Below are 23,311 nucleotides of genomic sequence, written 5' to 3'. Positions count from 1 at the left end.
TCTCTCTCTCTCTGTCTCTCTCTCTCTCTCTCTCTCTCTCTCTCTCTGTCTCTCTCTCTCTCTCTCTCACAGACACACATACACACACTGACTGGACATCAGTCTCTGTCCTCCACACACAAACACATCCATCCATGAACACATCCATGTACATTCATAGCACACGAGCACATACCCACATGAACACTTACATATACCACATAAAGACATATTAAAATAAGAATTAAATCTATGGAAAAGAAAAGTAAGGCAAGGATATCCAATTTGATAACAACACAATATAGTGTTGCATCAAATCAAGTATCACCCAGGTCAAACAGCTCTATAAATGTCACCTTGGTTGCAGCTACATTCAGGAATTAACAGGAATTTTTCTGAGTGGTTCAGGCCTGAAGCTTACCACTCAACACCCTTCACAACCTAAGCAAACCTCTGTCTCCATCTCTTTTCCAGTATGCATTTTATTTTAATCAAATTGAATATCATCCCAAATCCCCTATATATTTTTGCTAGGTATGCATGATCTCATGTTCTTTGCTTCTAAGGCTTATCCAGGAGTTGTTTCCATTCCAAATTCCATGGAATTGTCTCAGGGTGTTCACTTTTACCACAGCTGTTATGCCATGTAAATTTATTTTTCAAATATATCTTCCTACTTTCTCATGTGAATCAGGTTTTCATGAAGACAGGAACCGCTTTTAAGTATGATTGCCACTATTGAACAGAGGCCCCTGTGTTTATGCCTTTGTATACATTTTTTCTAAAGTTATGGGCAGCCTATTAGTAGGTATTGTAAATCTCATTTTGATGACAAAGAAATTTCAAACAAAGGAGCAGCAGATGTTTGTCCAGGAACACACAGTTTTAAACAAAGGATCATGTGTCTTCTCTCTCTCATATCCCACCCACCCAATGGCCCTCTGAATCTTTTATATCACAGAAAAGGTGATAGACTAATGGAGGGGGTGGATGATGGGTGGCGCATGGACAGTATTGAGAATATGTAACTGTCCCATATCAAAAGCACTACCTCCTTTATCAGGAGCTATTTTCCATCCCGCTGTTAAGATGTAGAATAATCCTCCCTCTGTTATGAGAAACTCACATTCCTTCAGCCTTCAATTTCATCAGGCCAAAGTATTTCCCTCAAAGTAACAAATAAGTAGGTCTCTCCAACATCACTTAAGAAAGACTCAGACAGACTTTGTAGTGGCGAGATCTGCTTCACATCCTCTTTCATAGTAGTTTATGAAATTTATGTTATTGAGCCTTGGGTGGCTTCAACTTTCATTTGGGCAGTGATCGTCTCACCTCAAAGGCAGACAGACACACCTCCTTTACGGGTGGCAGAGTGATATGAAGTGATGAAGGTACCCATTTGGCACAAAAGAACACTTGTCCATTTTCTTTGACCTCAAAAGGCTTTAAGATAATCTATGAAATCAGTACTGTCCTGGAGAAAAACACCTAGTGAAGGTTTTGTTCTACTTCCAAGATGTTACATCTGTATGCAGCCACCATTCCCTTTGAGGTCCAGTTTTGTTTGTTTCTTTGTTTGTTTGTTTGCTTGTTTGCTTGTTTTGAGGGTCAGTTTGATTGGCATGGTTGTCCCTTAGGGGTTGATAGAGGATACATTATGATGTTTTTACCTTTTTTCCATTGTGCATGAGATTAGGGTGGTTTTTTTTTTTCCTTTTCTTTACTGGTGATCAAAATTAAGACAGTTTATTCTATATTCATGTTCATGTCATAATTGAGGTAAAAGTCTCCAACAAACTCAGCTTCCTCAAGCAACCAAAGAGAACAATGTTAGCAAGTTCTGGGAAGTCAATTCATAGTGTTCTCTATCCAAGTAGGAAATGCTTAGCTAGATCTGTCCAAGCCTTTCTGTTTCTGTCAAAGGAGAAAGCTCTTTTTGTCCAACCTAGTCCCATAGATAAAAGACATGGATAGATCCTCATCCCCCATGGTGAAGTGTTCTACAAGGGAAATTATCAAGCACACGTGGAAGCAAAAATGACTAAATTCTATGAATGAGGCAGTCATCAGTTTCACACACACACACACCCTCACTATGTCCCAAGGCACTAAGTCACCTGTTATCTTGAAAATAATCCTTGGAGGATCAAGCTCAAAGAAAAAGCTAGACTGGATGCCCCCGTCCAGGTTTCCTACTAGCAAAAGTCAGTATTTACTCAAGACAGGAAACCCCACATCCTGAAACCTACTTTATTCACAGTCCATAATAAATGATGTTCTTGGAACCTCATTTGAGAAAAGCAGTCAGTGATACACATTTTGGCATAACTACAGGCCTGGGATCCAGTTTGGACAGCTATATCATAAAATAATAAAGTATGAATGCAAACAGCAAGCACGTGCCCATATCACAGCATGGAGTGTGCCAAAGCTGACCTAATCATTATATATTTTTCATGATTCAATAAGGTTCTTAACTGGCATTTCATGGGACACTGCTGGATGAGGGCTTGTGACATCAGGGCTGGCACACAGTCCACATCCTGTGACCCTGGCAGTCCCCCATCTTCCCCATTAACTGAAACCACAAGAGGAGACAAGAACAGCACAGAATGAGACACCTGCCTTTTTTCTAAGTGTATTGGAGTCCACCCAGGAAAGGGCAGGTTTATGAAGGGTGTAGAGAAGTGTTCTCAGCATCTCAGAATTGTGTCTTCCTCTAGGGACATCATCAAAACCACAGGCATTGGACAGCATGCATGCTTTACAGGTGCTTTCTAAAATATGATAGAAATATATGAGATGTTCTTTTAAGTCTCACACTAAATGCTTAGAAACCATTACTTTTTTATTGCTTCCCCTGCATAGATCCATAGAGGGAAGGTCAGGGCGGTCAAGGAACTTACATAAGAATAAAGAGCCAGTAAGCTCTAGAGATGGGGCTGGACCACAGTCCTCTCTGCCTCTATGAACTGAGCTGTAGATGGCTCCCTTTTACCCTGAATATTCCCATCAGTCTAGCTAATTTTCTACCTAAAACTCAAGCCGTCAAGGCCAGGAACTTGGAAAGTATCTCAGTAGAAAATTGATTCTTGTACTCTGGACAGAAATCAGGATGGGTTAAAACTAAAGAAAAGAGAAAACAACAACTGTCCCATCCTCATCTGCACAGGCTTATGTTGTGATTCCAAAGCGGTGATGTTCTTAAGGAAGGAGGCTTCTAGGATTGTGGAGGCATAACAGTGACATCTGCCTCAATGACTGTGCTCTTTCAAGCCCTGTTATCTTTTGGTTTTCCCCCAGTTAGGTGCTGAGCCACTATTCAAAACTCAGAATGTAAGCTTACCTTCTGTTCATCTTCTCTAGAGGTTTGGAAAGCCTCACAAAGCCTTTTGTCCATCATGTTTGAGCATAATGGGAAAGGGTTGGTTTGGATTAGCAAAATCTTGGAAATTCCTAATTAGAAGTATTTCTGCGTAACTCCTTTCAGAAGCCTTTCAGAGTCTCTCATTCAGTGGTTCTCAACCTGTGAGTTATAGCTTCTTTGGAGGATCACATATCAGACATCCTGCATATCAACTATTTGTATTGTGATTCATAACAGTAGTAAAATTATGATGTAGCAACGATATAACTTTCTGACTGGGGGTCAGCACAAAATGAGGACCCTATATTAAAGTGTCACAGTATTAGGAAGGTTGAGGACCACTGCTCTAAATGAAGCCAAAAGGGAACAGGTATTGGGACAGGACATGAAATCCATCATCCACGATGACTCCAGGCTCTCTCTGGGTTCACGTTTTAAAAGGATTTTATAGTTCTAACTTTACAACAGGTATAGATAGACACAGGGGTCCTGGAAGCACTTAGTAGGGGTCAAACTGGCTCAAGTCAAGTACACTGCAACCAAACTAACCAGCACGAAACACACCGGTGTTATTTTAATGTTCTAGTTAATTGGAAACTAAGTAGGTCCTAGTGAAAATAATTAAATCTTTCTTTGATAATTGAGAATCTTGCAGTGCCCTAGAGTGCTCATTCTAAATATCAATTATAAGTCCCCTCTGGTAGGAAGACAGAAGATTAAGCTGAACCTGCAGTGACTTCCAGCCAACTGCAGGACATTCATTTCCACTGAGCTCTTGAAACCAATCCACCAGCATCTTTCTATCCCAAACAGCTAGAGCAAGGAAATTCTAATCAGCTAAGTCTTTCACTTTTGTGAACAGCAGTTAAGCAAGAATTCTATATAACTTCAGAAATTACAACAAAATGTTAACTTGCGGTATCTGATGATCAAAGCATCTAGCCACATAAATGCTTTTAGAAACACTTCACCAGCTGATCTTGAGGTTTGCTCCCACCTTCCACACCCCTGAAGCAGATATGTCCTTGTCTTCCACACATCACATACAATGAGGCAAACAACACTCAACAACTGAACTTTGGGTCTTGAGAGACAACCCAGTCAGTGAAGTGCTTACCTTACAAGCATAAGGACCTGAGTGTGATTGCCAGAATCCACACAGAAGAGCTAGGCATGGTAGATGTGGTTAAAATCCCAACACTGGGAGATGGGGACAGGCAGGTTTTTGGGATTTACAGCCAGGCAGCCTTGTGAATTAGCAAGCTCCAGGTTCAGTGAGAGAACTCTGCCTCAAAGATCAAGGGGAAGAATGATAAATACCCAAGGTTGTCCTCTGACATCCACATATGCATGCACACATGGACATATGCACACACAAACATACATGGGGGTGGGGGACATAAATGTATTCATGCAAATGAATCTGAAGTTCTTGAGTGCTGGCCCAGCTTCTCCTTTTCAACAGTCATGTGACATTGAAAACTTACTCCATTCGCTGCTAGGACTTATTCTCCTCTGAATACCTGCAAGGTAGATTCCCTAAACATTTTAAGTTGCATGAACAATAAGCAAATATTTCTCAGTTGGAAGAAAGGAGAAAATACAGAATGCTGACAAAAATCTAGTCCCCTACCTCCAACCCCACCCCAGAAGGCTGTTGTCCTGTGATTTCTGTTCATAACATCTGGGTTGAAGCCTCCCAGGGGAGAAAACCCGTCAGATCTCCCTGAGCATGAACATTCTCTGAATCCCACAAAACCTAAGTATCTTTCCAAGCAGTTTCAACTTTAGCTGTGTATTAAGAACCAAAAATTTCCAAACTTTCAATGAGGGTTTCTCTCCCCACCCCCCAAAAAAGAGAACTCATGTCTTTGTTTGGGGCTGGCATTCCAGACATCAGTATTTCCATCATTCTCTAGGTGACTCCACAGTGCAAACACTTTTTGCAAAACACTGCCCCAGAAAAAGGCTTCTCAAAATTACCAGTGAATAACATCACCAGGGAGAAAGCCAATTCCTAGGATCCAGGCCCTGATTGGTTCCAATGACTTCTGGCCACATCTAACCTGAGAATATACACAGTTAGCATCCTGGGCCAGTCTGATGCGGAATGCAATTTGGAAGCTTATTGAAGGAACCATTTAGCAAGAAAAGTTCTCTCCCTAGCTACTCATTCCTCCTATACAGTTCTCCAAGCCCCTATCAAGGTTTTTAGCCTCGTTCAATAGCTTTACTACACATCCTTCATCTGCCAGACAGCGCTCTCTCTCTCTCTCTCTCTCTCTCTCTCTCTCTCTCTCTCTCTCTCTCTCTCTCTCTCTCTCTCTCTCTCTCTCTCTCTCTCTCTCTCTCTCTCTCTCTCTCTCTCTCTCTCTCTCTCTCTAGTTTCCCATATCAGGGAAATCTGTATCTTTTAGCCAGAGCCTTTGATCCCACCAGGTTCAATAATTTAAACAGAACAATCATCAACATTGTCTCGTTTAATATTTAAACACCATAGCATCACTTAGGGCAGCTTCAAGGTGAGAGCTGGTGCCTATGCTACTGCTTGCTTTGCAAGCCAGGCTACTGGCTGCCAGAAAGGACTGAGTGTTCATACAGCATCACAGGCCAGCTGGGCAAAAGCAAACCCCACTGGCTTGTGCATTTCCTACCTGGAGCGTGTGCAGCAGCATCTGCAGGCCACTGCCTTCTTGTTCAGCCATCTCTGCTCAGGTCCTGGGGCACCACTGCCTGAGGCTGGATCCTGGCTAGAGAGATGATGCCTGCCAAGATGACCTCGCTGCCTGCCTTGCAGGAGACTGAGCTGCAGAGGCCTCAGCTACACATGCTGCAGAGGGTGAAGTTACCACTGTGCAACCTTAGCCTTCAGCACAGGCGTGGATACCCCCTGACTCCCACTATGGGGATTAGGTGAGCCCTGGCTCTGGGAAGGGCTGAACATTTGGATGTAGGAGTAGGGAGGGCACCCTCATGAGTCACTCACCCACCTCCAGACCCATACAGGAGCCTAGAGGAAAAGCCACCCTGGATGGTTGACAAGCATTCCCAGCTGACCTGGTCAGACTCCCTGCAGAGGTTCCCCCGCCTGCCCCCACTGCCACGCATACACTTATTTTGGTCTGTTGCCTGCTCCTAGTTGTAACAGGAGACCCAAGAGTGCTTGCACAACTGTGGCTTTTCAGGGCACACAAGCCCAGGGCTCCCTGAGGTCCCAGGCTTAGGGACAGAAGCTCCAGCAGGAAAGGAAAATAACTACCCTGAACATTTTTTACGAACCATGTCCTTTATATAACCCTGTCATTTGCACTGTGACTGTAGAGAGGTAAGTTTTATTATAACTACCTTTGTTTTACAGAAGAGGAAATCAGAGAAAGAGACATGAAGAAAGGTTCAGGAGCATAGAGTTTAGGAGCACAAGTCTGGCCGCAAACAGCCAGGCTTGCAGGAAACTGTGAGCACTAATTTGACTTCCTGCTGAAAGCCCTTCTTCACAGCAGCAGAGATCAAAAAGACTTTGCTGTGAAGAGAGGGGAAGGGACAAGTGGGGGATAACAGGGGAAAGACCCACCTCCCAGGTGACACTTCCTGCAGAGCTGAGAACTCTCAAGAGCATCCCAGACATCTAGCTTGTGGCTGCCGGAAGTGCCTTGTAGTCCAACTGAGGAGAAGAGTTTAAGTTTGCAGGTCAGACTTGAACTGAGTGTCAGCTCTGAGTCAGAGGTCAGGTGTGGCCAATGAGTCTAAATTCAAGGGTGAGTTCTTGCAGGTCTTGCCTCTAAGAAGTTTCCATGACAAATTGTTAACTATCCTAGTACACTTTTATAGTCTCAGCTAAGGAAGGAAGAGGACCAACCTAAGCTACATTGTGAGATCAAAGTCAGTCTTATTTGTGGGGAAAGGGAAGGAAAGGGAAGAAGAAGAAAGGGGAGGGGAAGAGGAAAGAAGGGAAAGGAAGGGAGAATTTTTCATGTATTTTTAAAGACAGAGTAGGGGGCATCCATTTAGGCTAAAGTGTACATGCCTAGTAGTAGGGTAGTATGCTCTTCTGCGTCAGAGTACAGATTTTCCTAAGGTCAGGACGAAGCTAGAGCTTGGAACCCTCCTGTACATGGTATCTTACCCAGAATAGAGTGAAATGGATGTCATTAAAACACATGGGACAGTTGTGAAGAGAAGGACCTTGCCTCCCTTGGGTTGGAGCCTCTGGGAGGTTGCCTTCTTGCCTGCATCCTTAAGGAAGTTAAGGAAGACAAACAGAAGACTCTAGAAGAAGCCCAGAAAGATCTACATTCTGGATCCAAAGAAAACAAGGTGCTCTCCTGAGATTCCTGATGCAAGTTTCAGTCCCTAAGACCACCTGCTAAGTCAATGCCTCTCCAGTCACTATCTTCAAGGACTCACAAGAATGGTTGATGAAGAAAGGTCAAGGATAAGAGTCTGAAAAGATGGTAAGAGCAAGTTTGAGCTGGCAGTATCTACCAGTGGAGGCATACAGTCAACATGTCTCCCCACAGCAACATGTGCAACACACACACTCGGAGTCTGACTAACCAAGAAGGCTTGCCCATGACTCAGGGTCTAGGGTTTTCCTTGGCATTGATCATAATGTGTGGTGTCTTGTGGTGGATTGAATGCAAATGAGTCCCATAGGACCATAGGGCATGGCACTAGTAGGAGGTGTGGCCTTGATGGAGGAAGAGTGTCCCATTCACTTCTTAGTGCTTGCTGATCTAGGTGTAGATCTCTCAGCTCCTTCTACAGCACCATGTCTGCCTGCACACTCTCCTGCTTCCCACTATAACAAGAATGGACTAGACCTCTGAAACTGTAAGCCAGTCTCAATTAAATGCTTTCTTTTATCAGAGTTGCCATGGTCATAGTGTCTGTTTACAACAATAGAAACACTAACTAAGACACTTAGCTTCTAACAATTCCAAAATAGTTGGTACTTTCCAGGCTAAGACCCTAACATAAATCTTACTGTTTGCATAAACAGTCTGGCCGGGCACAGGATCCCAGGTAAACAGACCTTCTTATAGACAGAACATTCCCAGAGCTCAGAGCTTATCTCCTAGGAGCTGGAAACAGGATCAAAACTTTATTTGGACAAAATAAATCCCTTACTGAACACATGCTTTCCTACCCCAATATATCAGGCTTTAGATTCTTGTATCTTGTTAATAAAATGGAGAATTAAGTATAGGCCTGCATTATTCAATAGCTGGCAGCATACTAATGCTCAAATAGTGGTAATTAATAAATTTCACTGGGGTAGAGTGTGTTTCCTAATATCATCAGAATCCCATGATTTTTCCAGTCAACATTTTTATCAATGACTTTCATGAAAATAAATGTTATCTGCTTATCAGTTTTCTGATGACACCAGTTGAGAAAGGTAGAAATACATCAGATGACACAGTTGGGCTCCAAAAAGATGTCAGCAGCCTTGAGTGATGAACCAGGTCCTACAAGATGAAACAGAACAGAGTCAGGTGACAGCTCCTCTCCTGGGTCCTCAACACCAGTGGTGTAAAACTAAAGTTGGACACCTCAGTGAATTGGTATTGAATGTGGAAAAGGCTTGGGGGTTAGCCAGAGGTGAGACCTGGTTGTCAGCAGGGCCCTATATTTCCAATGCGTTACTCCATTCCGAAATCATCACATTTGAAAAGGGGATAAATGTTGTATCTGTTACCAAGAAGAAGAGAAGCTGAATGCAGATCTAATCTGAAGAGGACCAGTGTGGTACCCAGCATTGAGGAGGTGTGTCAGAATTCAGGACAGCAGCAAAATGACGACTATCCTAACTGACAGAGGGGAGTCCCAGGCTGCTCAAACATGACCAGCTTCTAGTTAAGTGGTTCTCAGTGTTCTTAATGCTGCAACACTTTAATACAGTTCCTCATGCCGTGGTAACCCACACCAATAAAATTAGTTTCATTACTACTTCGTAACTGTAATTTTGCTCCTGTTACAAATTATAGTGTAAGTTATCGTTTCCCGTGGTCTTAGACAACTCCTGTGAAAACATCATTTGACCCCCAAAGGGGTCATGACTTACAGGGTGAGAATCACTGTTTTCAATTGAGACACATCAGTACCCAAGCAAGTACAGCAAAGAAGAGGGGTGGGTCCTAATAGCTAGAAGCAAGACCAGTGGGTAAAGCCAGAGACATAAGGGAAGAAGTGTGTTGATTCTTCCCACACATTCACCAGGCGACTATTTCCCAACAGCAATAATGCCTAGCATGACCTGGAAGGCATCTGTTGCAAAGGTAGCAAGGATCATTCCAAGGCAGAGTGACCAAAGCTCCAAGTTCAGTTCAGTGAGGTGGCCACACAGCCGAGACATGACGAATGGAATGTGGTCTCATTTTTTATATTCTCTCAAAACAACCTCCCATGAAGGAAATTTCAGGGTAACTTCAATGAATTCTTGAAATTTGGGTAGGTTTTATTTCAACCTACCTACAATTTCCACAACAAACATGTTTTCTGAGATATTAATTACTATATTGAATGTTAAAGATTAGAATGTGGACTGGTAAAATGCCTGAGTAGGTAAAGACACTTGCCACCAAGCCTTACAACCTGAATTTGATCCTTAAGACCCATGTGGTAAAGGAGAGAACAGAGCCCTGCAAATTGTCCTCTGACCAAACATATACACACATATGAGTGCATGTGTGCCTGCTTGCACGTGTACATACACTGAGACAGAGAGAGAGAGACAGAGACAGAGACAGAGAGAGAGAGAGACAGAGAGAAAGAGTAAATGTAATAAACAATGAAGGATTAGAAAGGAGCCAAGGGGTAAGAGAATATTAAGTGAACAATGATATACATGACAGTCATTCACAGTAAAACAAAACAAGACAGGGAAGGTGGTTAACAGCTGAATTTTTGAAAATCTCATATTACTCTGAGTTCCCCAGTACTTAACATGCACAATTTTATCCACAGTTTAACAGCAAGACTAAATCTTACTCAAATAATACTCAATATCGCTCTTAATCAGATGCATCTTGTGTGCATATTGATATACACATGCTTCTCGACTTTCCCCAGCCATTATAAAGCTGCCTTGGAAAATGTATCAGAGTTGACTAACTGTCCCCCTTGCTCCTCAAAAGCCTTCCTTCACCTTTTCTTTATGTGTGAAGTTCCTGGTTGTGAGGTAGTCATATTATTCAGCTTTGTGTCACTGTAACAAAACCCCTGCGATACTCAACTTAATAAAAAAGAAAGGCATGTTTTAGTGCAATTTCTTGACCCTACCATTAAGAGCCTGGGGCAAAGTAGAACATCACATTGTGGCAGTGAATAGGTAGTTAAACAAAACCACATTCCTCATGGAAGCCAAAGAGGAGGAAGGGAGAAGGAGGAGGTTAGGGACAAAATATGCCTTCCAAAGGGTTGTCAATCCGACCTGGGAAGGTGGTTTAATGTTTAAGAACACTGGCTGCTCTTCCATAGGACCAGAGTTTGATTAATAGCACCCACATGGAAGGGCACAACTATCTGAGATCCCAGTCACCATAGAATCTGGTGTTCTCCTTTGTCCTCCTCAGGCACTGCATGCATGTAACACAGAGACATACATTCACACAAAATAACCGCACAAATAAAGTAAAAAAAATGTAATAAAAATAAAGCATAAAGACATCAGTGACCTACTTTTAACTAGGCTCCACCTCCTGACGTTTCTTTCCACCACCTCCCAGTAGCCGAAAAAGCTAACTCCATAGTGGGAATAATACATTCTTGATGGCAGAATCCTCAAGAAATAATCACCTCTCAAAGGCCTCACCTATGAGCATGGCTACTTTGGGGATCAAGCCTATGACCCATGAGTTTGGAGATGGAGACCACTCAAGATCCCAATCCTACTATGAGTGGAGGAGACAGTTAAAAGGCAATCTGTTATCTGTGGGCCATCTAATTTAGTATTTGCACAGGCTCTCTGAGGTAGAAACCCTCCCAAAATCCTTTCCAGTTTTTTTATTATTATTATTGAACAGAAAGGCTGAATGTGTAGAAAGCCTCGGGCAGAAAAATACTCAGTGGATTTGAATTCTTAAATGGCAAACAGGGTTTGCTTTCCTGGGACTATCAGACAGCATAGATCACAGGAGAAGATGCCCACAGTGAAGCCAGAAATACAAATGATTCTGATGGTGACTTCAGTGTTCATGGATGCAGGTCCCTTCTGTGGAAGGAAAGGAGAAAGGCGGAGTTCCCTCTGGGCTAATCTCTCTTCTCTATATACAGAATGTGTGTGTTTTCAAACCCTTGTTCCCTTATTCACTGCTGTATAACTTTAAGAAACATACCAAGTTCTCTGTGACCCAATTTTCTCATCTTTTAAATGGGAGGGTAATAGCGCCTGGCTCACAAGGGTCTGAGAGTACTCTTGGAAGAAACACCCACAATGTTCTCAGCCTAGTGCTTGATAGATGTGGGTGTTGTTAATGTTATTGCTACTGCTATGGCATCAATTAAACCTATCTCAAATAACTGATGAGAGGATTAAGAGTTGTAGACAGGAATTTTTCCAAGACACTCTGCAGATTCCAAGCCAGTGAGGCTAAAGACCTTCCTAACTGACATGGTGTGTGGTGTGCACTGTGCACATCTTCACATAGACTTCAAATCAGATCTGGATTATTGACAGACAGAGAGAGAGAGAGAGTTTTTGAAAGTTTTTCAACCTGTGTTCAGTTGAATGCACAAAGGTGGAACGCTGGGACAAATGCAGAGTCCGTTCCGCACATGGAAGGGATTCATGGAAGGTGATGAGTGGGTAGGAATTGTCTGAACAGTGTTGCCCAGGACTCCTCAGGATACAGAGGGTACTGTGTGGAGGAAGTGACACAACATCCCTTTTCCTGCCCAACAAGGAGAAACCCGTGGCATTCTGGTCACTTCGGAACATCTCTGGGGTGACCTCCTGTGACCACAACAAGGCATGTGCAGAGTTACAGATTGCAAACAAGGCAAACCTGCTCAGCCTTTCTAGGGTGGTCTTATAGGGCTGGAGGCCAGGATGAGGAGCTGAAGGGACACTCACCTGAAGGGGTTAAGAGAGGACCGACACTGTGGACTTTGCCCTTTGGGAAGAAAACAAACTCGGAATTTCACAGCAAGGGAACAGAGGCAACACTGCCATCTCCACCACAACCATATCACTGAACACCTAGTGCATGCCCACTACTATTTTTAGACTACTTTATGATGCTACCATGCAGGAGGTGAACTGATTTTATCCCTCACTAATCCATGCCTTCTTTCTTTGGCATCTGACCCTATTATCACTGTATGAAATGGAAGAAATGAATGCTCCGCATCATATGTCTCCAGAGCACATACAAATAACAAAGTAGTAATTATGTGTTGTAATCCTTAGCCAGTGTGAGTATTCTATCACTAGACCCTAATTCTTTTAAATGCCATTGGATCCCTCTGTGTACATAATGCCTTGCATAGCACTAGACGCATATATTGGGATTCCAGTGGCCACCAATGAAAAGTTGAAAGTCCCTCCTCTGGGCTGGGTAGTATATATGCCAATGTTCACAGCCTTGTCAGCAAGAGGCAGCGCAAAGGTTACCATACCCTTGGCCCTAGGAGGCAGAAGGCCAGCTCTACTCAGCATCTACTCAGGACTTCATGGACACCTGACAGACTTCTTCAAGGAAAGCCAAGAAAAACCTCCCTCCATGCCAGTCTCATCAGGAGCCAGGCCTACAGTGCTGACAGCTATGGAATGTCCATCAGACCTTGCAGCTTAGCCAGCCCAGGGGCTCACAGCTTTTGAGCCCCCAAGATGAGGTATCAAATCACAAGCAAGTTGGAAACAAGGGCTTCTCAGGCCAGGCTGCCCAGAGTGCAATGGAGGAGGAATAGAGATATCAGCCATCAGGGCCATCCATTCAGATGTTTCCTTCTTCCTCAGCAAAGGCTGAGAGATTGCTAGCCAGGATTACAGGAACCCAACACCAGCCTGGACAGGGGCATGGGTTTAATGGGAACGAGCTAGGAGGCTAAGGGCACAGGTTGCCTTGTGGCAGGCCCATTCCGCATTCACCCCACATACATATATTAATCACTGTTCTATAGCAGGAAGTATGAGTGGATCTGGAGCGCAGCAGCCAAGAATAAGATCTCTAGGATCACAACCTCAGTTCACTTCCAAGCACTTCCAATTCTGGTTGCGTAACTTAATAAGTCATATACATTCTCTATGCCTTGGTTTCTCAGTGCTGAAGCAAGCACAGAAAAGGGGTTGAATGGATGTAAATGGGCAATGCATTAAAAATGTGTATCCCCACATAAAGCACAGACAAGTTGGTAGTTAGCATGCTCAAGCATCAGACTGGCGTCTAATGGTCAAGGTGGAAGTTTCAGTTTCCACATTCATGATTCTAGTGCTCTACTAATTTAACATCTGATTAAAACTTCTGATAGAGCTGTCTTGGGAATGTCATGATGACTTGAAGGCCATAGCTGCCATTCTGGATTTCCTTTCTACAGTATGACAACTAACACGGGGTTGTCTGCCTTTACAGTAGTTCAGAAGCAAAACCCCTACACTCACAAACAACCTGATTTGATCCAAGGCCAAAATCTAAGAAATAGAATCCTTCACCCCCATGCTCAGTCTGTGGGACACACACAATTCAAGTGGGATTTCTTCTACTCTCTACCCCCACCCCAGTCCTTTCTCAACAAACAAACAAAAAAGATCCAGTATGAGCCCTGAACAGGGATGATCTAGCCAGACAACTAATTTTGATTAAGAATAACATCAGAGGAGCATTTCAAATTCAAATCTTCTGTCTTCTATCAACAGAGCTTAACAAAAGTCACTACTTCCTTTAGAAGGGTGCAAAAGAGCTGAAAACAAGTAGGAATACTCAAAGGGTTTAAAAAAAGGCCAGTGTCCTATAACCTTAGGATATGCTATCTAGGTGACATGAGAGCTGACATTGCTTAACCCTTTCGGGACACTTGGGTGCAAATGAAATGGTGTGATAAGGTTGGGGAGACAGCGAAGGTAAAAAGGTCCTTGCTAGGCAAGCAGGATGACCTGAGTTTGACCCTTGAATGCACTCAGCATGGTAGCATGTATGTGTACATGCATAATCCCAGCATTGGGGAGGCAGAGACAGACTGTTCCAAAGAGCTCACTGGGCAGCCATCTTAACCTACTCCGTTAGCCCCAGAATCTAGTCATAAACCTTGTCTCAAGGAAATGGACAGCAGCTGAAGAACACAACCCAAATTTGATCTCTGATTTCCATATGGAGAGAGAGAGAGAGAGAGAGAGAGAGAATGATAGACAGCTAGACAGCTTCCCATGCTGCAACTTTACTCCCCAGTCTTCACATCTATGCTTGACTTCCCATGATTTCTTGAGTGTGGGAAGGACCTGCCTCTAGCTAGCAAAACATGTCAATGAGTGACTAGACTACATTGTATTAGACTCTACCCTATTATGAGCATCACCGTAGAGACTGTCCTCACTGCCTAAAAGGAAGCACCCAAGTTGAAAAGATCCATTCATCAAGAAGCTACAGGTGACCAGTAAAGGAAAGCCAGCAAAAAGTTGCCACCCTCCACACGGAGCCTCAGCCTGCCTCCATACCATGAGTACCTGCCATGAGGTCTCAGCCAGAGAAGCATTCAACTGAACCCTTGCAGAAGACACCTCAGCCATGAGCCAACCATCCAGCCTAGATGTCCCCTCCCTCATCATCCCCCTCCTCTCACCCTACCCTACAGCCATCCAACCACCCTGAAGAAGGCCTGGGGAAGTCATCCAAGTACCTGTCTCTCTCTCACACACACCCTCAGACTAGGAAGTAAATGGAGAAACGATGCTCTCATCTGGCTGTTTGAAACCAATTCTCATTATAGTGATTTACATGAACAGGGATGCAAATCTGCATACCATCAAGTGTTTAAGATTAACTTGTGCACATTTGATTTGATTTGATTTGATTTTGGCCTTAAATGCTTCATGGATACTGAGCCTCCGTGGCTTTCTCCTTCCAAGTTACTGAGCTTTACACCCAAAATTAAAACTGCCGCAGCCAAAGACTTTCTTCAAATGTGCATATTCGCTTTGGGGAAGGACAGCCGGGTGCACTTGGAAGTCTCTTCAGCACCAAAATGGCCCTGGTCCAGTGATCAATACTCACACAGAAGTGTCCTTAAATAGGAAATAGAATTTTAATAGGAATCTCTGCAGAGCTCCAGGCAAGAGTTTGCATAATACAACCTTCTGCCAACAGAGTGGTGGATTGGGGAGAGGGAGGGTCTCTGCCTCCTTTTCACAAGTGGGAAGAATTCCATGTGCACTTAAATCTGCCTCTGCGATTCACAGCTGTCCACTGGACTTAGTGTGCCAAGACATGGGTGGGTGTGGCCCATCAGCCAGCCTCTGTAAGATCTTAAAACAGGACTTTATATAAGGACCAGCTCGACACTGCATATCTCTGGGTGCTGGAAAATGATCAGGGGGGAAAGCAGGTTTTATGAGCTGCGCTGACATACTGTGTCTCAGTGTGATTAATCCATCTCAGAAAAGTGACTTGAAGAGCCAATTAAAGGCAGCTTAGAGGAACTACTTTGCATTGTCTCTTTATTCTGTTCCAGGCGACAATTGTACCTGTCAGGCAAGCTGTGAGAAACTATCAATTTTTGGCAGCATGAGTTTCCACAAGAAAACAAGAACCGTTGCCCTGGGAGAAAGCAACTGTCCTTCTCATGGTGCAAATCCCCACGCCCAAATGAAGCCCTCGCAGCCCGTGGCTTCCATGCAGAAATGGGGACTTTGCTGCTGGTTTAGAGGTTTCCAGCTCCAGGGCCTGTCTGCTGGGCTTCCCTGTTTCCTCCCTGCTTCCTTCTGCTCTGCAATGCGAGAGGATAAGCAGCTTCGAATCTAAACTCAAGCAAGGCAGGTGCATGCCGTTCTAGAGGGAAAGCATGGACCACAAAGGAGAAGGAATGGAGCAAAGGAGGAGGAGGAAGGTCAGAAAGAGGAAAAGACAAAAAGCTCCTACATCCTAGATAAAAAATGATTTTGCAGTTTAAGACAACAAACAGAACTAAAGAGATGGTGAGGTCAGGAATGTGCTCACTATAAAAGCATGCAGAGCCAAGTTTGAGTCCCAGCAGCCACATGAAAGACAGGCTCAATGGCATGGACCTATACTCCTGGAGCTGGGAAGGAAGATGCCTAGGGCTTGCTGATCTGTCAGTCTAGCAAAATAAGTGCACTCCAGCTTCTTCAAGAGATCCTGTCATAAAATATAAGTTGGAAAGCAATAAAAGCATACACTTGACATTGACCTCTAAAGTCAACAAACATGCATGCAGACACTCACATGCCTCAGAGGGTATATACGTGCAGTGCCCACATCTGCAGACAAGAAATGATTAAAATAAGTGAAGGCCGATCAGTGGTTTCATTCAACATGATTGCTTGACCCTGTCATTCAACTCTTTTGCATCAATGAAGATCGTAAAGTGTTACTTCAGCAAGGAAACACAACCTGTAACCTTTATGCTTAATCCTTCTCCCCGAAAACAAGGCCTGCCCATCCCTGCAGAAATCACTGTGGCTGAAGTTAAACTGGGAAAAGGAACAGTTCCCAGCACACAACCCTAGGGAGGGCAGATGGTCCAGGCTGCCTCCAGAGAAAAGCAAAGACTCCCAGACTTAGTTCAGGTGGCCCCATAGGTCACTGTCCCTCAGAGGTGAGCTAGTGACTGCCAGTGGCTCAGATGTCAGATCCAAGGGAAAAGGCTGGCTCAGCCTGTGGCTCCGGTTCTGTGGCTCAGCTCGGGTAGGGTTACAAGTTTGTTGTGATGCCTGTCAACTTGTGGTAGGGACAAACATTCATCAGTTCACCTTTCTAGGAGGTCAAGGCTATACCTGGTAGACAGGGTCAGACAGAGACAGAGCTGTGAAGCCCAGAGGAGAGTTCTGTGAACCCCTGAATTACCCTTCTGGGAACAATGGGTATTTTCCAAATGAGATAAGAGTTCCATGAATGCTGTTGTCTGCTTTAGCTGTGTAGCTCCCAGATTTACCAGGCTGGGAAGGTATTTAAGATACTGTAGCCTCCAAAGCCTTTGGGGAACACACACAAGTTAGTTGGGTATTAAGGGTATTATATCTTGGAGCTAAGGGGAGGATTGGGGGGAGGGGTAAAATGCTTGCTGCGCAAGCACAGGGACCTGGATTTGATCTCCAGCATCCACATGGAAAAGCCAGGAGTGTGGCTAATGCTCATAATCCTAGCACAGAGGCCAGAGACAGAGGCATCGTTGGGGTTTTCTGGACAGTCTACCTGGCCTAACTGGTGAGCTCCAGGCTAGAGAGAGACCTTGTCTCAAAGGAAATAAATAATGTTTCTAAGTCGTCCCATCTATCTGTCTGTCTGTCTGTCTGCCTTAAGTATGTATGTATGTATGTATGTATGTATGTACGCATGTCTTCTGTCTGTCTGTCTGTCTGTCTCTCTCACACACACACACAGAGACAGAGACATACAGAGAGAGAGAGAGAGAGAGAGAGAGAGAGAGAGAGAGAGAGAGAGAGAGAGATAGGTGGTGCCTTAGCCAAAATGATAACCTCTTCACAGAGCATCCCAGAGACTTCTGGAACTAAGCATCCCTAAAAATCCATGTTCACCCAAGCAAAGCCACTGCCTTCCTCTGGACCTGGACTTCCAGAGATGTTCAGTAAATGGCATTAGATAGAAGAAGAGGGAAAAAATAAGAGACTTGCTTTGCATGATTGGTTGGGTTTTTTGGACACCAGAGATAAAGGGAAAAGTAAAGCAATCAGTGTACGATATTTGGCATGTTTCCAGTCACTTCATTTCATTATAAGTACTTTTATTTTCATATATAAATATATAAATATATATATATATATATATATATATATATATATATATATATATACACACACACACACACACACACACTGAGATTCATGGCCATTGACTAACTTTCCCAGAGCTGCTCAACTGTTAAGGTTTGGAGCTTGAAATTCTAACTTCTGGCCCACCTGATCACACCTTTTAGTGTTTTCTCTTACAAGTTGTCTTCTTAGACTCATAAAACACTTGGATGAAAATGGATATGAGCAACGATCTCACCTGAACTGTTTGAGGCCCAGAGAGGTGATAAGCCACTTGCTTCAGGTCACCTAGCTGTTGCATGGAAGAGCCAGGAACTCATTTCTCCCAACTTCCAGCATTATTCTCAGCCTCTAACAAGAGTTGTAAGCAAGTGTGACATTATCCTATGAAATCAATTCATTAAGAAAAGGTGCAAAAATCAGAGACCTGGGAAGTGAGAGACTCCCAGGACTCAAAGGAAGAGACCTTAGATGAAATGCCCAATAGTAGGGAGAGAAAGATCTTATAGAGCCCACCTATCCTGAAGACAGGACATCAAGTGAGGGATGGGGTTGCCATTCCACAGTCACGCCTCTGACCCATAATGTTACTGTCTGAAAGAATTACGGGGATGGAAATGGAGAGGAGCCTGAGGAAAAGAAGGTCCAGTGACAGACCCAAAGTGGGATCCATCTCTTGGGAAGGTCCCAAGGCCTGACACTATTACTGAGCTCACAAAAAGGGATCTATCATGACTGCCCTCCCAAAGACCCAACAAGCAGCTGAAAGAGTCAGATGCAGATATTTGCACCCAACCAATGGACAGAAGCTACTGACCCCTGTGGTTGAATTAGGGAAGGATGAAAGAAGCTGAGGAGAAGGGCGATCCTGTAGGAGGACCAGCAGCCTCAATTAATCTGGACCCCAGAGATCTCTCAAACACTGGACCACCAAACAGACAGCATACACCAGCTGATATGAGAGGCCCCCAACACACATACAGTAGAGGACTGCTGGGTCTGTGTTCAGTCAGTGATGATGTTTCTAACTATCAAGAGACTGGAGGGGGCCCCAGTGAGTTTAGAGGTCAGATGGGGTGGGGAGGTAGGGGCAACCACTTTGAGACAGGATGGGGTGGGGAGGAGGTATGGGATGTGGAGCAGACAGTGGGTGGATGGGGGTGGGGAATGGAATACAGAATATAAAAAATAAATTTAAAAAGAAAAGAAAAGGTGCAAAAATAATTTGGAAAGAAAGTTACCACTGTCTGTCTTTCAGAGCAGCTGCAAGTTCATAGATGGAACCAGAAAATACAGAAGCCATCAGGATCCTTACATTCCCTGAAATTGATCCATGCCTGGTGCAGCAGAAGCTCTCTAGGAAGTTCTGTTGACCCATCAAAACCTGCCCAAATAGACACAAGGAGTCAGTGAGACCAGTAATAGGACTTTGCATTGCTTTCCCAGAAAAAAAAAATCATTCATCAGATGCCTCTGATACACGGCTCTTCACACCTCAGTAACTTTCGTGCCCACGGGCATTTCTCCATCCTCTTCTGAAAACCGCTCTCTGTCAGCATTTCTGGGATGGCTAAAGAAGTCACTCTAAGGAGATCAGGTACTCATTTAGCTAATGACCATACTTGAGCTGCAAGTAGAATTCACGTTCAGCCCCTGAGCTGGATGCAGAATAGGTTTGGCTCATGTCCTCCTGGGTGGAGTTTCTGTCTGTTTTCTTTGTCACTGTTGCTCCATTCCTCTCGGTATCCTTTCTCCTGTGACTTCCCATTACGATCCTCTATCCTAGCATAGCTTCTGTTCTCTAAACTAGGGTGACATCTATATCCCCTCACTATGACATTTGATGTTTTTTTGTTTTTTGGGTTTTTTTTTTTTGAGACACTGATTTATACCATTTCTGACCTCCCATGCTTTACAACATTGCTATGCAATTTGGTAGTTCATTACACACAGTTGCCTTTCCTGTCACTGCTTCCCATAGACAATATCATTTCTCTAATAAATATGTAACTGCTTAAGGGCAGGAACCAAAGTGAATGCCTCTTCTTTCTCCTCTGTAGAGGTTCACAGAAGCATGAGGAGACCGAGGGTACCTAGAAGCTATCTGAGAATGCATGTGCTGGTGGTGTTCAAGGAAGACCCACCTTGATCGTAATGTCATCACACCCCTGGAGAGCTTGCAGAAGATGAGTCAAGATAGCAATTTCAGAATCCAACCAGGAGAGGTGCCAGACTGGACCCTATAAAGATTGGACATATCCTAATGTCCATGCCACTCAGGCCATGCTCCGGGTGTGGAAACAAAGGACTAAGAAAGAATAAGTCAGTTGCCATCCAGGAAACGATGCATGGAGGGTGACAGAGTAGCGGATTAGTCCCAGAACTGACCTAGAAAAAGTGACTGAACCTGTGTCTAACTACTTCAAGCATTAGCTTTGAATCATAGCCCAACCTGATTGCCCATTCCCACTTCAGGTGACAAGCTGTACTGATAATAATCTGTTTTTTTTTTTGTTTTGTTTTGTTTTTTTAGTTTTATGTAAAGGAAACAATGCAAAGGATGGAGGCTCTCCCCCATTCTTGTTCTCTGTTCATCTTACCATTTACACCGATTCCTTGGAAGGCTGTTTAAGGATAGGCTTCTGTTCACCTAGAAGGCATGTCAGGGAGCCAGGCTGCTTGATTCTATTCTGGCTTTGCCTCCACTAGCCATAGAATCTTGATTAATTTGCATTTCTTGGTCCCCTCCATGACACCTGGTTTCCTTGTGTGCAGAATGGACATGGTCATGTCCGCACTTAAAGGTTAGTATAAAAATTCAATGAAATCATATATGTAAAGTCTTTTGAGTGGTTCCTAATATGTACAAGCAAATGCTTACTCCCCTCCTTTGGCCCAGCTTTAGTTAAATATGTCACATATAGCTAAACACTTATCCTCTGAGGCAGTTGCCTTTAAGAGTAAATTAGATTTCCCGTCTGCAATGCAAAGCTTTCCTAAGACACAAGTGAGTTTTGCTCTTACAATTTGTCTCACCTTTATAATGAGAGGGAAATTAATTTAGCTTAAAATCATTTCATTCTGCAAATGACTGCTGTTCATGCTAATGACTTATGCACTGTGGTAGGCATGTAAATAAATTCTACTCAGCCCTGGTGTGTTTCCAGTCTTCTCGGAGAAGCAGGCACAGGACAAAATAACGCTGATGCAAAGGATGCCAGGATCCCAGGTATCATGGGTACCCAAAAGAAAACGAAGGCACCTGGAGCATGACCTTGTCCCAAGTAAGCAATGGAAACCTACTCCATTTAACTTGAGTTAAAAGGGGTTTTCCATGAATCACTTCACCTTCCACTGAAGTATCTCACAAGCGTCGACTACAGGAAGAATCCAATGCACTCCGTCAGTCAACGAGCATTTATTGTGGAATTAATATATGGCATGCCCTGAGGACAAAGTTCTCTGCCTTCTTAGAGTTGCTATTATGGCAAAAGAAACAGAGAGTAAATAGCATGAATCAGGTATACATTGAATTTGAGGAGAATGAGACCAGAAGGAAGAGAAGAGATTGGAGGGAAAAATGGGAATTAGCAAAATAGTAATTTTGAATACAACTGTGATTTTTTTGTCTTTTTTTCCATACTTACAGATTTATTAGATATTTTCTTTATTTACATTTCAAATGTTATCCCCTTTCCTAGTTTCCCCTCTGAAAATCTCCCTATGCCCCCTCTCCTCCTGCTCCCCAACCCACCCACTCCCATTCCTGGCCCTGGCATTCCCCTATACAGGAACATAGAACCTTCACAAGACCAAGGTCCTCTCCTCCCATTGGTGTCTGACTAGGCCATTCTCATGTGGAACAGAACTGTGGTTTTTAAATGTCCATACTGTAATGCTACAATAGTTCCAAGGAGGCAAGAGTATGTTTTCCGGATGCCTTAGGGAAATAGAGGCAGGGAGAAAAACCTGTCCCTGCAAAGAATTGAACCAGGTTAGCCAAGGGCCAGGGTTAGCCAGAGCTGAGAATGGAGGAGACCCATAGGAAGCAAGACTAGAAGCCAAGGAAGAGCAGACCACACAGGGCCTTAAGGTCAGGGGAAGGAGTCTGATTTACTGTGAGGGAGAGGTCACCACTGGATTTTAGGCAGGCTTTCTGGGTCACATGTAGGGTCTGAGATGAGAGAAGAACCAAGGAAACTTTATCCTCATTAATCTCGTTTATTAATTGCTTTGTCATCATTTCACTGAGGTGTCAAGCTGGCAGCTCCAGCCTCCCATGAACAAAGTAAAATTCTCAGTTTTCATCCAGAAACTGCATCTCCCCACAGTCATTGCCATCTCAGGGAATTCTACTCACCCAATTGCTTGGACAGACTCATCATTCTCTCTTATTCTCAAGTAGTTCAAATTCACCAGCAAACCCTTCTCCTTCATCTCAAAAGACACAAGCCCAGTTTTTTCCTAGCCATCCACTGCTACCACCTTTGTTTAAACTGCCATTGGCTCCTATCAGGAGAGCAGTGAGGACCCTAAAGAGCCTTGATGCCTTCTGCTGTTCCATGAACTTACCCCTCACAGTAAGTCAAGCATCCCTGTTAAGTCTGAACCAAACCATGTTCTTTTGATGGCTCTCTATCCTGAAGTAAAAGCTGTGGCCCTAACATTAGATTTCTCCATGATCTAACTTCAGTGCTGACAACTAAACCATACCCGTGCCCCCAAGTAGCACTTAACCCCTATTTGCCCCATTAATGATAGACAGACAGGCAGGCAGGCAAACAAATGGATCCATGGAACTGGGAATTTGAAAATGAATGGGAATCAAAACTCTCTCTCTCTCTCTCTCTCTCTCTCTCTCTCTCTCTCTCTCTCTCTCTCTCTCTCTCCTCCCCCCTCCCCCCCAAACTTGTTTCTCTCAGAAGAGTAAGTTATCATCAACCTCTCAAGGCAGTTATTTATGCTCAGGTAGGAGGAAATAATCGTCCAGAGGTTCGGAGTGATACAGGAAAAATGAGAAGTAT

The 23,311-nt window shown here is 43.8% G+C and overlaps 1 protein-coding gene across 1 annotated transcript in view; it reads right to left on the bottom strand.

Annotated features, from left to right (window-relative positions):
* Positions 1-6,051, bottom strand: part of Agbl1 (ATP/GTP binding protein like 1) — an 842,475-nt gene extending 836,424 nt beyond the window's left edge. Inside the window, exon 1 of the mRNA XM_021168273.1 lies at positions 6,001-6,051. Coding sequence (XP_021023932.1) covers positions 6,001-6,051 — 51 coding nt within the window. The remainder of the gene's footprint in view (positions 1-6,000) is intronic.
* Positions 6,052-23,311: the final 17,260 nt, after the last annotated feature.

This window comes from Mus caroli, chromosome 7 (assembly GCF_900094665.2).
Source record: "Mus caroli chromosome 7, CAROLI_EIJ_v1.1, whole genome shotgun sequence".
Taxonomy (NCBI): domain Eukaryota; kingdom Metazoa; phylum Chordata; class Mammalia; order Rodentia; family Muridae; genus Mus; species Mus caroli.
The sequence above is the reverse complement of the archived record's forward strand: the minus strand, read 5'-3'. Positions and strand labels throughout refer to the sequence as shown.